This window comes from Fusarium keratoplasticum, chromosome 2 (assembly GCF_025433545.1).
Source record: "Fusarium keratoplasticum isolate Fu6.1 chromosome 2, whole genome shotgun sequence".
Lineage (NCBI taxonomy): Eukaryota > Fungi > Ascomycota > Sordariomycetes > Hypocreales > Nectriaceae > Fusarium > Fusarium keratoplasticum.
In genome coordinates, this window is record NC_070530.1 from 4,790,664 (window position 1) to 4,804,394 (window position 13,731).

General features: G+C 49.0%; 2 protein-coding genes across 2 annotated transcripts; both read left to right on the forward strand.

Moving 5' to 3' along the window:
* Positions 1–1,229: 1,229 nt before the first annotated feature.
* On the forward strand, positions 1,230–1,841 carry NCS57_00336300 (uncharacterized protein; the record flags this gene model as incomplete). Its single annotated transcript, XM_053053362.1, has 1 exon — positions 1,230–1,841. One exon carries the CDS (start codon positions 1,230–1,232, stop codon positions 1,839–1,841), a length of 612 nt encoding a protein of 203 aa, XP_052918608.1.
* Positions 1,842–9,938: 8,097 nt separating this feature from the next.
* Positions 9,939–11,648, forward strand: NCS57_00336400 (Atp-dependent dna helicase; the record flags this gene model as incomplete). Its single annotated transcript, XM_053053363.1, has 4 exons — positions 9,939–10,348; positions 10,402–10,692; positions 10,737–10,978; positions 11,122–11,648. 4 exons carry the CDS (start codon positions 9,939–9,941, stop codon positions 11,646–11,648), a joined length of 1,470 nt encoding a protein of 489 aa, XP_052918609.1.
* Between the last annotated feature and the right edge of the window lie 2,083 nt (positions 11,649–13,731).

Genomic DNA, 13,731 nt, shown 5'->3' on the forward strand with positions numbered 1-13,731 from the left:
GATACGACCCCTATGCAGTTTATCCTTCGGCTGCGTAGCTATGGAATAGCTGCCAAGGCCAATACAGCCCAGCCCGGCTATATCAGCTGGGAAGGAGAGACTATCCTCTATAGAGGCAACCGGCTTAGCCTTCCTAGCCTGCAGCATATACTGCAGGCTGCCTTGGATGAAGCCCGGCTTCTTCTCTTCCAGGGGCTTCTTATGCAAGAGAGCTATACCTTGGAGGAGAGCCAGCCGGCCCTAGTGCCTTCTATCCCCTGGGATTCTATCCAGGATAACCCTACTGATGATTCAGTGGGTTATTCCTTTTAGATAGCCTCTATGAGGTAGCTAGGGGAGGGACTAAGAGCTGGCTTTTTTCCTTTCTCTGGGAAGACCCTATTCTCAAGGCCCGCTGGTTTGGAAGCTCTAGTAGCTCTTCTATAGCCCCAGAGGCTAGGGCTATGTCTTCTTATAGCCAAAGCATTGAGAAGTTGCTTGAGCTGCTAGCCTTTTTGATTCACTTGAGCAGTGGTCTTCCGGCTCGGTCAAATGAGCTCCTAACCCTTCGGCACCGCAATACCGCCGCAGGGGGCATCCGCAATATCTTCCTAGACCAAGGGCTAGTTATGCTAGTTACTGGTATTCATAAGGGCTTTTCTAGGTCAGAGAGACTCAAAGTTATCCACCGCTTCCTTCCTCAGGAGGTTGGAACCCTTTTAGTCTATTATCTCTGGCTTATCTTGCCCTTCTGGGAAGCTATGCAGGCTAATTTTGACCCTAGCTCTCAGGGCTCTTTTTTCCCCCCTTTCTCTGGAAGACCTCTAGCCTAGATGGCGATGAGGCTTATGGCAAGAAGGTAGAGGCCCTAGGGGATAACCCCCCAGCTACAGCAGCTGCAGGCCGAGCTAGGCTTCTATAGCCTTAGAAGCTCTCCCTTTGTGGCCCTGAGAGGTAGCCAGGCTGATAGCCCTAGGCTGCATATAGGGCTTGCAGCAGGCTCTTGGAATTCAGCTAGGCTTAGCCGGGTCCTTAAGCGCTGGGGCAAGTTGGCTGGCATTGAGTCTCTTACTATTAGTAGCTGGCGGCATATAGCTATTGCCCTAGGCCGCCGCTATATCCGGGATGCAGCTATTACTAGCCAGGGGCTATATAGCGAAGTCGACCACGGAGATAGTGAAAGCAGCTCTGATGAAGAGGGCCCTGGAGAAAGAGATACTATTCTCCATAGGCAGACCGGCCATAGCAGTATGACTTCCAACCTAGTCTACGGCCGGCAGCTTACAGAAGCCCATTTTGAGACCTATCAGCGCAGGCAAAGCTTCCGGCTTCTTAGTGAAGAGTGGCACTTCTTGCTTGGTTTCCCCTCTGCCCCTGGCTTCTCAAGGGCAACTATCCCCTCGGGCTCAAAGAGAGGCCTAGCTGCCGTTGACCTTGAGCATTTCCAGGAGCTTCAAGTAGCCCGCTGGAAGCAGCTACGCAAGGTTAACCTTGACCTTGAGCTGCAGAGGCTGCTCGGCTCTAACGCCACCTTCCGGCAAGGCCAGAAGCCGATTCTAGAGGCCATCATGAGTAATAGGAATCCAATCCTAGCCATCATGCCCACTAGCGGCGGCAAGAGCCTTCTATTTCAGTTGCCGGCTGCTAGCTGCCCAGATAGCATAACTATAGTAGTTGTGCCGCTGGTCTCGCTGCTAGGCAACCTCCTAGACCGCTGCCAAGCTATGGATATCCCTGCTGCTCAGTGGCAGGCTGATAGGGGCACCAAGGGGGGCTTCTATTATCTTTGTGACGCCCGAGTCAGCTATGACAAAGCGGTTCCAGGCCTATCTAGATGGCCTCCAAGCCCCAGCCCGCCTTGACCGCATAGTTATAGATGAGTGCCACACGATTCTAGAAGGCAGCCCCCGGTTCAGGCCTAAGCTAAGGCAGCTAGGCCTATTGGCCTTGCGAGGCGTGCAGATAGTATACCTAACTGCAACGTTGCCTATAGCTGAAGAGCGTGAATTCCTAGGCCTAGTTTACACCAAGGCCAAAGATGCCACTATCTTCCGGGCTCCCACAACCCGGCCTAATATCAGCTACAGGGTAGTTGATTTCCCTCTGCTTCCCAAAGAGGGCTATCTGCAGTCTGCTGAGAATGCCCTGAGGCAGCTGCTTGATAGCAAGCTTACCCTATACCCTCGCCCAGCCAAAGCTATAGTCTATTGCAAGACTATAGCTATAACTGAAGCCCCTAGCCCAGGCTCTAGGGTGTGATGCCTACTATAACGAGGTTGATACTCGCGATGGCAAGGCAGAACGCCTGCAGGCCTGGATGGAAGGGTCTCGGGAGACCCTCTATGGCAATGGCAGGGGTTATAGTTGCAACTAATGCTCTTGGCCTCGGTATTGATATCCCTAATATCAGGGTTATCATACACCTTGAGATGCCAAAGAGGCTTGCAGACTATGGGCAGCAGAGCGGCCGTGCCGGTCGAGATGGGCTTCCTAGCGAGGCTATTACCCTCAGGCCTTTGCAAAGCTCGACCCAAGAAGCCCAATCTTCTAGGTTCCTAAGCATAGGCAGCAGAGAATTCCTCTCTACTAGCCAATGCCGTAGGATAGCCTTAGATAGGGCTCTAGATGGCCGAGCTAGCCGGCAAGTATGCGAGGCAGGGGAGGAAAAGTGTGACTTTTGCCTAGAGAACCTGCCTTTAACCGCAGAAGAAGGCTATGCCCTAGAGAGCCCTGAAGAGAGGGATCTTAGGCTTAGAGCTATGCAAGTACAGCAGATGCGTACTGCAGCAGCTACCCGGGCCGAGAGGGAAAGGGCAGACTTTGAGACCTTTCAGAGGCTGCTTTCAGCAGCTTCTTCAGGGCTGCCTTTTCTGCAAGCTTGATGGGCTAGATAGGCGAGACCATCTGCCATTAAGCTGCACCCGGGCCACTTCTTCCAGCCGCAAGGATATACGCCTTGGCTTTGAGCTAACTAAGTCTATTACCCGCTACCTAAGGCAGCGGGATAGGCTAGGAAGCTTTGGAGCCTGTGCCTATTGCCTTGTGCCCCAGGAGCTTTGCAGCCGCTGGGAGGAAGACCCGCAGCATGGCGGCTGGCAGCTAATCCAGGGGGGTAGTTGCCAGTTTCCTGGGCTTATTGCTGCCCTCTGGAGCTCTGCTGTATTACAGCAGCCACAACTAGCTAGCCGGCTTTATAAAGAGCTTGGGTTTGAGGGGGAAATTAACCCCCCTAACTGCGCTCCCTAAGCACCATCGGGTCTTATGGTCCTGGCTAGGGGAGAGGATCTCTTGGGCTAGCTATGATGCTATCCGGATCTGCCGTATCTATAAGGAGCTGGCAGAAGCCTTGAATATGCCTTAGCATAGCTAAAGAGATACTCTAGGATAGTTACTAGGTATTTATTTTAGGTAGTATTATAATAATAGTACCCTTTGCACTTAATAAAATAGCCCTATCCTCTTAGCCCTCTTAGTTATTTCCCTTAGTAGCCTATAATAAATAGGATAAGAAAAATAATACCTGCCTCTTACCCTATAGCCGCCTCTTATAGCGCAAATAGCCCCCTATAGCCCAAGTACCCGCCCCTTACCCTTATAGCCGCCCCCTGTAGCGCAAATAGCCCCCTGTAGCCTAAGTACCCGCCCCTTACCCTTATAGCCGCCCCCCTGTAGCCTAAATAGCCCCCTGAAAGTTAAATGCAGTTTCCTCTAAGCCCACTATAATAGAAGCTTGAGCCTTAAGTTATCTATTATATATAGGGGCATAGAAACTGGTTTGAACCATTGCGGCGCGCCCCAGTCGCTATGTGACTCCCCTGTTGCCCCCCCTATAGCTATAAATAGCATATAGAGTTAATAGGCCCATCTAGCAGCTAGAAAAGAAGGTCCTTTAGCTAGCTATAGCTAGGCATCCCTAGTAGCTGTGCACCCGGAGGAGCCAGGTTCGTAGGGGCCGATTACAGCTATAATCCCCCCGGCCGCGAGGCACAGAGCCTACAAGCATATATATAAGGGATACATAAAGGTAATCTAATAAGATAAGGTACAGTGGGGCTAGTTTAGTCACATAGCCCAGGTGAATTATAAGCTATTTTTTACTTTACTTTAGCTATAGGGTAGCTCAGACCTATAGGTTAGGCTATTAGCTTGCTTATAAGCCTTTTTTAGCCTTATTGCCCCCAGCTGCCTTGGGGCCTTTTCAGGCCGCCTTGGCTCCCTCTTATATACCCACCGAGGACCTTTTAGCTAGCCGCACGCCAGACCGGGCTCGCGGGCCACTTTTCCTTTTTGCGGGCTAGATTTACTATATAAAAACAAAAAAATCAACTCACAGCCTTAAGGCTTAAAAGGCTAGCTTTTAAAGCTATAGGGTAGCTTAATCTATTAGTTATTCTTATATGCCTTAGCTTCTTTTTAAGCTATATTAGCTAATATAATATAAGGTAGCTTAGTCTTATTATATTATAGCTAGCTAGTAACTATAGGGTAATAAGACTACTTATTACCTAGACCTACTAGGGTTATAGCTGCCTAACGCGTTATATTATAGCTACCCCATACCTCTAAGGAATTATATATTAAGATAATAAAATAAGTATTTTATTTACTATAAGGGTAGCTTAATTTATTAATTATTTTAATATATCTTAGCTTCTTTTTTAAGCTATATTAAGTATTAAAATATAAAGTAAATTAGTCCTTTATTTATTATAAGGTATTTAATTTTTTATAATTACCTTTATATAATATTATAAATAATTATATTTAAAAAAATAATAATATAATAATAATAATAATAATTAAAATATTAAATTAAAAATAATAATATAATAATAATATTAATTAAAATATTAAATTAAAAATAATAATATAATAATAATAATAATTAAAATATTAAATTAAAAATAATAATATAATAATAATAAAATAGCAAAACTAATTAGTGCGGCTAGCACCTATTAGAACCTGTCTTATGATTATAAGGTTCAATGCCACAAGGCCTATTCCCAGATAACTGCGCGGTTTTTTACTTAGGAAGCCCATATATGTTAACGGCGAGCGCACCGTACTCTTCCTAAGGCAAAGCAGCGCAAGCTGCTTCTAGCCTGAATTGAACCCTAGGCCCTCGGGAAAAGGTTGCTAAGCTTAACCGTTGAGCTATCGGGCCGCTCTTCAAGACCGGCTGTGGTTGCTGTATGTGTTCTGGGAAGTGATAGATAAAGGTTAGAGGTGTAATTGGTATAGGGGTATGCCGCTGCGGCGGCAGGGCAGCAGCTACTGCAGGGTAGGCAGCTATGGCAGGGCAGCAGCTATTGCAGGGTAGGCAGCTGCGGCAGAGTAGTAGCTACTATAGGGGTAGGAATCGCTATAGAGTAGTAAGGCGCTCTTAGAGTTAAGGTAATAGTAATATCCCAGCTATTAAGAGCGCAGCAATGCAACGGCTATAGGGGAGCAACCACTACAGGGTAGCAACCACTACAGGGTAGCAACGCACTCTAAGAGCCAGATAGCTAACTACGTTCTAGTAGCTACTATAGGGTAGCAACTACTACAGGGTAGCAAGGTAATCTTATAATTAAAAAAGTAATAAATATTTAATCTATTTAAATACTGCTTTAAGGTCGCAGTTACAGTAGCTACTATAGGGTAGCAATCACTACAGGGTAGCAATCGCTACAGGGTAGCAATCGCTATAGGGTAGCAAGGCGCTCTAAGAGCTAAAAAAGCAATAAATATTTAATCTATTTAAATACTATTTTAAGGTCGCAGTTACAGCAGCTGCTATAGGGTAGTAACAGCTACAGGGTAGCAAGGCGCTCTTAGAGCCAGATAGCTAATTGCATTCCAGCAACCACTATAGGGTAGTAACCGCTACACAGGGTAATAAGGCGCTCTAAGAGCCAAAAAAGCAATAGATATTCAATCTATTTAAATGCTGTTTTAAGGTCGCAGTTGCAGCAGCTGCTATAGGGGTAGCAATGGCTACAGGGTAGCAAGGTGCTCTGAGAGTCAGATGGCCAACTGCGTTCCATCAACTACTACAGGGTAGCAACCACTACAGGGTAGCAAGGTGCTCTAAGAGCCAGATGGCCAACTGCGTTCCAGCAACCACTACAGGGTAGCAAGGCGCTCTTAGAGCTAGATAGCTAATTGCATTCCAGCAACCACTATAGGGTAGTAACCGCTACAGGGTAATAAGGCGCTCTCAGAACCAAAAAAGCAACAGATATTCAATCTATTTAGATGCTGTTTCAAGGTCGCAGTCGCAGCAGCTACTATAGGGTAGCAACGGCTACAGGGTAGCAAGGTGCTCTGAGATCTAGATGGCCAACTACATTCCATTAACCACTACAGGGTAGCAACAGCTATAGGGTAGCCAGGCGCTCTTAGAGCCAAGACAACAGCGATATCCCAGCTATTAGGAGCGCAGCAATGCAACGGCTACAGGGTAGCAAGGTACTCTGAGATCCAGATAGCCAACTGCGTTCCATCAACCACTACAGGGTAGCAAGGCGCTCTGAGAGCCAGATGGCTAACTGCGTTCCATCAACCACTACAGGGTAGCAAGGCGCTCTGAGAGCCAGATGGCCAACTGCGTTCCATCAACCACTATAGGGTAGCAACAGCTACAGGGTAGCCAGGCGCTCTTAGAGCCAGGACAACAGCGATATCCCAGCTAACCCAGCTGCATGGCGAATACAGGTCTGATTCCAATGGCAATCCCATAGTAAAAAAAACCGCGCTAGTGAAATCGTCGACCTGATACGATTGCCCCCAACGGAAACAGGTCGACATTTTTAAAAGTAGATAAAAATGGATTTCAAGTACATGCATCAATCCATTACGTTAAGGGCATATCGCATTTCAATTATCAGCATCAGAGATCCAATATTGCGGCGTTGCGGCGAGGTTAAAGTTAACCCAAGTATTGACCCGAGTGCAGCAAGATTCCATTTTTGATCAAACCCAGATTCCCAGAATTATTAGTCAGCATAGCCAAGGTAGAAAGGACTACATGCAAGAGAGTATATGAGGAATAAGGCAGTTAGGTTAAGGGTCATATAATGCCAGGTTAAATAAGTGATTTATATTATTGCCATAAGATAACCCGTGGCATTCACCCGCCAAGAAGTCCAGCCATAAAGCCGCCAACCATCCGGTGAGAGAGTATCAGAGCAGGTATAAGTCAAGAAGAGCAGTAGTTAATCAAGAGAGATTAGTTAAAGCAGGTTTATTATATAGAAGGGTTTTTCATCGAGATATCTAATGAAGTGCAATGGTTAATTAATAATCCATATATAAAAAACGTCAACGGGAGCGCCCCCCGCAACCGCAGAAGCAAGTTCAAGCACCAAGCCACAAACAATGAAAAGCAACAAATATCATAATAGATAAACATCAATTCATTGCACACCACCAATTCCCGTACAACAGATAGAGCAATCAGCACACAGCCAGTCAGACCATCGAAGCCAGCACGATATATGTGAGTGTAAGCCACCAATGAGAGATAATAGCATAATATAAATCCAAAGAGAGGAAAGAGCCATTCGTTCCAGCCAGATTTAGATCATATTACTCATCAAGGATGCCCGTTAACACACATCGCAGTTCAGAATAGCAGTGGCCGAGATGGAGCCATTTATCAAGTTGCCCGAGTTTCCATTAATTATCTGCAAAAACATGCCATTATGCATACATCGGTAAGCATATTGAGCAGCACATGAAGCAATATCACAGGTCCATCCGGGTAGCAGAAAGGAACGAGATCACAAAAAGCGATCCAGTCAGACCCAGATGTCATCCAGACCCCGGCCGAGTTGGCAACATAGCCAACGCCGCCACCCACAACCGACCCCATCCCATTTATCCACCCACCACAGAGCGACAAATTGGGTTGCGGCGAGGAGGGTTGTTTATACGTGGTCGGTTCAGAACGAGCCATGCAGAACCATTACCGCAGTGACCATGGATAGACGAATCCCCGAGGCAGGGGCGGAAGTGTCCAGCAGCGAGCCATGGAGACACAGCAGGTCCCGTGGCGTAGCGGTGTCCAGTGTCAACGTTTTTTCAGCAATGGGCCGGGCAGCCGTTGGTTCGAGGTCGGGTTCGGTGCACCGATCAGCCAGGACCCGGACGAGGCAGCCGTTGCAGACCATTTAATGCAAACATTAGACCAGCAGGAGCGCCGGTTTCATTTGGAGGACAAAGAACGGATCAAGGCCGCCGATTCCAAGTTAGACGCCAACGCGTGGTTAGAGCACGTCGGATGGGCCACCCATTTGCAGGGGTTCGATCCAGAAGCCATGCAGCGGTTGGTCGACCCAGTGGGCGAGCAGGAGCATGAGTTGCAGTTGATCCATGACAGCTTGGTGCGAGTGATAGACCGAGCACGCACCATAGCCACGCCCACCCACGTTGGAAGCCATGCATTGTTCGAGGTACAGCGAAAAGAGGTGGACAAGAAGCCACGGCGACCGTTCGACAACCGGGTCGAGGACGATACGTGGACGCGTTACACGGCCGTGTGGACCAAGTTGGTGTGTTACATATACCGTGCCGAGAAAATGCCAGATGCAGATAGGCCCAAGTTTCGGTTATCCAAGCAGCAAGGCGATTTCATGGATGATTTGGCGGATTTAGTCGAGGCGCACGTTAACGATCCGGAGGCACAGCCATTGGACGAGGACCGAGTGGACGGGTTGACATTGCAGGTCGTCATAGCGTTGTTGGACCACCGTTTGACCGCGGGGGGAGTACCGCAGCGCCATCATCAGCGGTTTAGCCGTGATGGGTATCCGAAAGGACGGCGGTTAGATGGATGTGTTGGATTATACGCCCATATATTCCGCCGTCATCAAGGTCGCCCGTGCCATGGTCGTGTACCAGTCATACCAGGAGAGGCAGGCCGAGGTGATGCGTTTGAAGCAGGATAAGATGGACGAGTGGATGGTGCGGCGGCGGCAGGAGGGAAATCAGACGTGGGAAGAGCAGCATGCCCGAAAGGAGGCGGAAGAGATGAGGCGGAAGAGGAGGCAGAAGAGGAGGCCACCAGCATATTCCGCATCGTGCGTGGGAAAGTGCAGCGGTTCATGACGGTCACGCCCAAGGATCCCCACGCCGAGGCAACGCCGATGGATTGGATTTACGAAGCACGCACGTACGGGATGCACATCCGGTTCAACACGCCGGCCGGCGGGACCATCGATTGGGTTGGGGACCGCATCAAGCACCGGCGGGTGCAGTTCCGCATGGGCGAGTTGACAGAGATGTTGCATGCGTTGAAGAGGGAAGCCCGAGAGTTGTTGGCGACGTTGACGATGGTGGACGACATCAGCCAGTTGCCGCGGATCCCGTGGTCGTCGATGGAAGACGACCATAGCGAAGACAAGGTGGGATATTCATTTTTGGATGACGACCGTAACCACACGTGGTTGGCAGCCGGCAAGAGTTGGAATGCGCGACAGATCATCAAGACGCAAGGGCGGCGTAAGAGTTGGTTCGACCACGGAAGGGAGGACGGGGAAGCCGTTCCAGGCCAGAGCGGTGCAGTCATATGGGAAGACATTCGACGAGTTCATGGAAAAAGATGTTTTTATTGATGCATATGGTAGGTGGCCAGCCGGCGCGATCCACCGAGATTTTAGGCATTCGATATAAGAACACCATGAACGGCGGCGTACGCAACATATTCGCGCACGACGGGTTAATGTGTTTCGTCACGTCGTACCACAAGTCGTTCCGGGCCACGGGGCAGGCCAAGGTCATCCACCGATATTTGCCACGCGAGGTGGGCGAGTTATTGGTGTGGTATTTGTGGTTAGTGTTGCCGTGGTGGCAGCAGGTACAGGGCGTCGTCAAAGATGCCGGCATACGCAGCCCATATTTATGGCCAGACGAGGTGGTTCGCAGGGACGAAGTCAGCGAGACGGAGCAGAGGGAGAGGAGAACAGGCCGAAATGGAGAGCCAGGGCAGCCAGGATGGCATTGGCGGCGGCGGCGATGATCGTGGTGATGAGGATGGTACCGATGAGCCCGGTTCCAGTGCGAGGTTCGACAGTTGGGTACAGGAGCGCAATTGGACGCCAGACCGCGTCCGCCGCATCATCCAACGAGACAGCAAACGATTATTGGGCACCATATTGAACATTAGTTCGTGGCGGCAGATTGCCATCGCCATATCCCGTCGATATTTGGACAAGGCATTCAAGGAGTCAACGATAGATGGGGTCGAAGAAGACGACGACGGTGTGGACGATAACCCGATCGATTTACAAGCCGGCCATGGAACGCACGTGGCCGGCATGGTATACGCACGAGAGTTGCAGCAAGGGTTATTCAGCACGGCCACGATGCGCGATAAGTTTCGGTCCGTCAGTCGTCAGTGGCATCGGTTTTTTTGGAGTTCCGCGAGGGCGATAGTTTAGCCGTAGCGATACGCCGAAAGCGGGAGCCATTCGAGACGGAGCGGGAGTACCACCAGTTGCAGCGTTTCAGGCGATTACAGCAGGTCGACATTGCCGCCCGGTTGAGGGAGATGATAGGACCAGACGCCGCATTCCGTGGCCAGCAAGAGACGGTGATCCGGGCCATCATGCGGGGAGAGAGCCCGATTGTGCAGATCGCAGGCACGGGAGAAGGCAAGAGCATGTCGTTCATGTTACCGGCGTATTGTTCCAGCGACGACGGAGGGACAACCATCGTCATCGTGCCGTTGGTAGCATTGCGAGATGATTTGCACGGCCGTTGTGCCAAAGCCAGATCGCGACATACGTTTGGAACAGTCGCGGCGGGCACCAGATCACCCCCATCGTGTTCGTCACGCCCGAGTCGGCAGTGACAAAAGGGTTCGGCGATTTTGTGAACCGGTTGCAGGCACGGAAAGCGTTGGATCGTGTCGTTGTGGATGAGTGCCACGCCATTTTGGACAGTACCAGCCAATTCCGGCCGCAGTTGATGGAGTTGGGCCGGGTGTTAAACGAATGGGGCGTCCAAAAAGGTATTTTTTGACGGCCACGTTGCCACCAGATGAGATTGGGAGGTTTTTCGAGGTCGTGGGGTTATCAGCCAGCCGTGTAAAGGTATTCCGATCACGAACGACGAGGCCGAATATCGGGTATAGGGTAGTGGTTGTTCGATCAGCCAAGCGCAGAGATCACCACAAGAAGCAGCAGCAGCAGCAGCAGCAGAATACCAGTCAGACCGGTAGCGGCGAGGTTGGGGCAGACCAAGAGGCGGAAGACAGCCGCGTGGTCAAGATCGTGCAGGATTGGTTACACAGAAACAGCCAAGGTCGCGTCATCGTTTACGCCAACACCATCGACCGGGTTGAACGATTGGGGCGATTATTGGAGTGCAGCGTGTTTCATTCCAAGGTCGACACAGCAGCGGGCAAGACGCAGCGATTGAGGTCGTGGATCGATCAAGGTCATTTAATCGTGGCCACGAACGCGTTAGGGTTAGGGGTCGACGTGCCAGATGTGCGGTTAGTGGTCCACGCCGGATGCCGAACCGATTGCGAGATTACGTGCAGGAAAGCGGACGGGCCGGGCGGGACGGTGGCCATAGCGAGGCCGTCGTCGTCATATGCCAGCAGGGGGAGGAAGCAGGAGGTCCACGGTCATCAACCAAGGCAGGAGAAGAAGAAGGAAGGCGGTAGCATCAGATAAGGCCAAGTGGCCAGCAAAGGAAGCAGCCGTTGAGCGGTTTATCAGTGCGAAGTGGTGCCGCCGTGTGGTGTTGGACCAGGTGATAGATGGCCATAATACGATCGAGCAGGTTGTCATCCAGAGTCGGAGGTGGCATGTGATGTGTGTCAGCGGCAACGGACCAATTGGCATTAGAGGAGGATATGTTATGGTTTGAAAGAGAAGGCGACATGGCGGTAGAGGTGGAAGCAAAGAGGGTGCAGGAGTGCCAAGAGACGGAGGTTGAGGAGCGTTTCAGGAGGGCACAGCAGAACAGCCGATACGAGCAGTTCAGGGCCAGACAGGACGCAATGCAGGTAAACGAGGAGGCCAAGATGTTAGAGGAGGAGTTGGCACTGATGGCCGGTCGATGTATGGGTTGTTTCATGGCGACGGGCACGGTAGAGGACGACCAATTCATCCGAGGGAAGAGTGCCCGGACGAGGTGCGAGGTGGTGGCGACAGGTAAGACGATGCGAGGAGAAATGGCAGCAGGGCATGTTCAAGAAGGGCGTGATGCGGATTTTTCCGTTGTTCTTGGTGCGGGTTACCGCAATATATTTGCAACGCATGGGAGGCAGTGGGCGATGATCAGGGGACGTATAGGTTGCGGAGAGATAGGGAGTGCCAGTACGCCGGTTATTGGTGAGCGTATGGGGAGCGGCTAGCATGGTATGAGACCGATGTCAACGAGGTGATGGGGAAGATGGATGTGGAGCGACAGTATGATTGGCAAGATAAGGACGATCAAGAGATTTACGGGGAGGGGGTTAATGAAGTGGTTAGGGGATAAAGTTCAAATGGGTTCATTAGAGACGAGCAGGTTTCTGTCAGGGTTTTATGATATTATCCAGTTAATGATGAAGCAGGGGAGGAGGAGAGTGAGGGTGTGGCAGGAGGAGACGATGACGAGGAAGCTTTCGCCATTAGCCGCAATATGCGAGCGTTGGGAGCAAGCAGCGAGCAAACATATGTGGTTATTCAGGAGGGTCAGAGGGAGGAAGGGGAAGGTATTATTCCGGATTGTGCGGCACAGCGGGTGGGGAGATGAGGGTGGCACATCACTATAGGCAGATGATGGGGGAGAAGGTCACGAGTTTTCAGATAAAAAATATACAGGATGTATGTAGATGGTTAGGGGATTAGTAGAGTGGGGTGGCGGAGGTATGGAAGGGGTTATGCCAGGTAGTAATGTAGATAGGTTATGGATATGAGGGGGTAGATAGATAATGGGAGAGACAATTAGGTCCGTTACAAAAGAGTCAGGCAAGGAACAAAAGGATTTATAATGTAAGAAGTCGCAGCAGGGGCGGTTGCATACAAGGAAGGAATGATTAGCGAGTCAAGAGGATTATAGTAGCATTAAAGTGCATTGTATATTGGAAGGAGATGAAAGTATAGAAAAGAGGCAGATAGAGGAATAGAAGGTAGCAGTTAGTAAGTAGATAGGTTAAATAGAAAATGATATATAGAATATAGAATGGATTACAGATACCATAAAGAGTTATGGGATTTTAACCAAAGAGGAATGAGCAATAGGGGGAGAAAAAAGCAGGATTAGTAATGGGTATAGCTATATATAGGGCAATTATATTATATGGATAAAGAGGAAAAGGTAAGGAGAGATAGGTAATAATGGGGATAATAGGGTTAAGGAGAAAAGAGAGGAGAGAAGAGAGAGAGAGAGAGAGAGGGTGTAAGTATTATATGTATAGGGTAAAGAGCAAATGTAAATATCTCATAATCATAAATATAGAAAAAATAAAAATAAAAGGTAAAATGCAAATATAAAAAAAAAAAAATAAAAAATATAAGATATATAAAGCTAATATAAAAGAAAAAAAAAAAAAAAAAAAAATAAATAAAAGGGAAGAGATAAAAGTAAGATAAGAAGAGAATATAAAAAAAAAAGATAAAAGGAATATAAGAGGAAATTATAAAAAAAAGTAAATAAAAAGATAAATATATAAGATAAAAAAAAAAAAAAATTAAAATAAAAAAGTAATTATAAATATAAGTAGAGAGAAATTAAGAAGATATTTAAGAAGAAGGTTAAGGAAAGGAG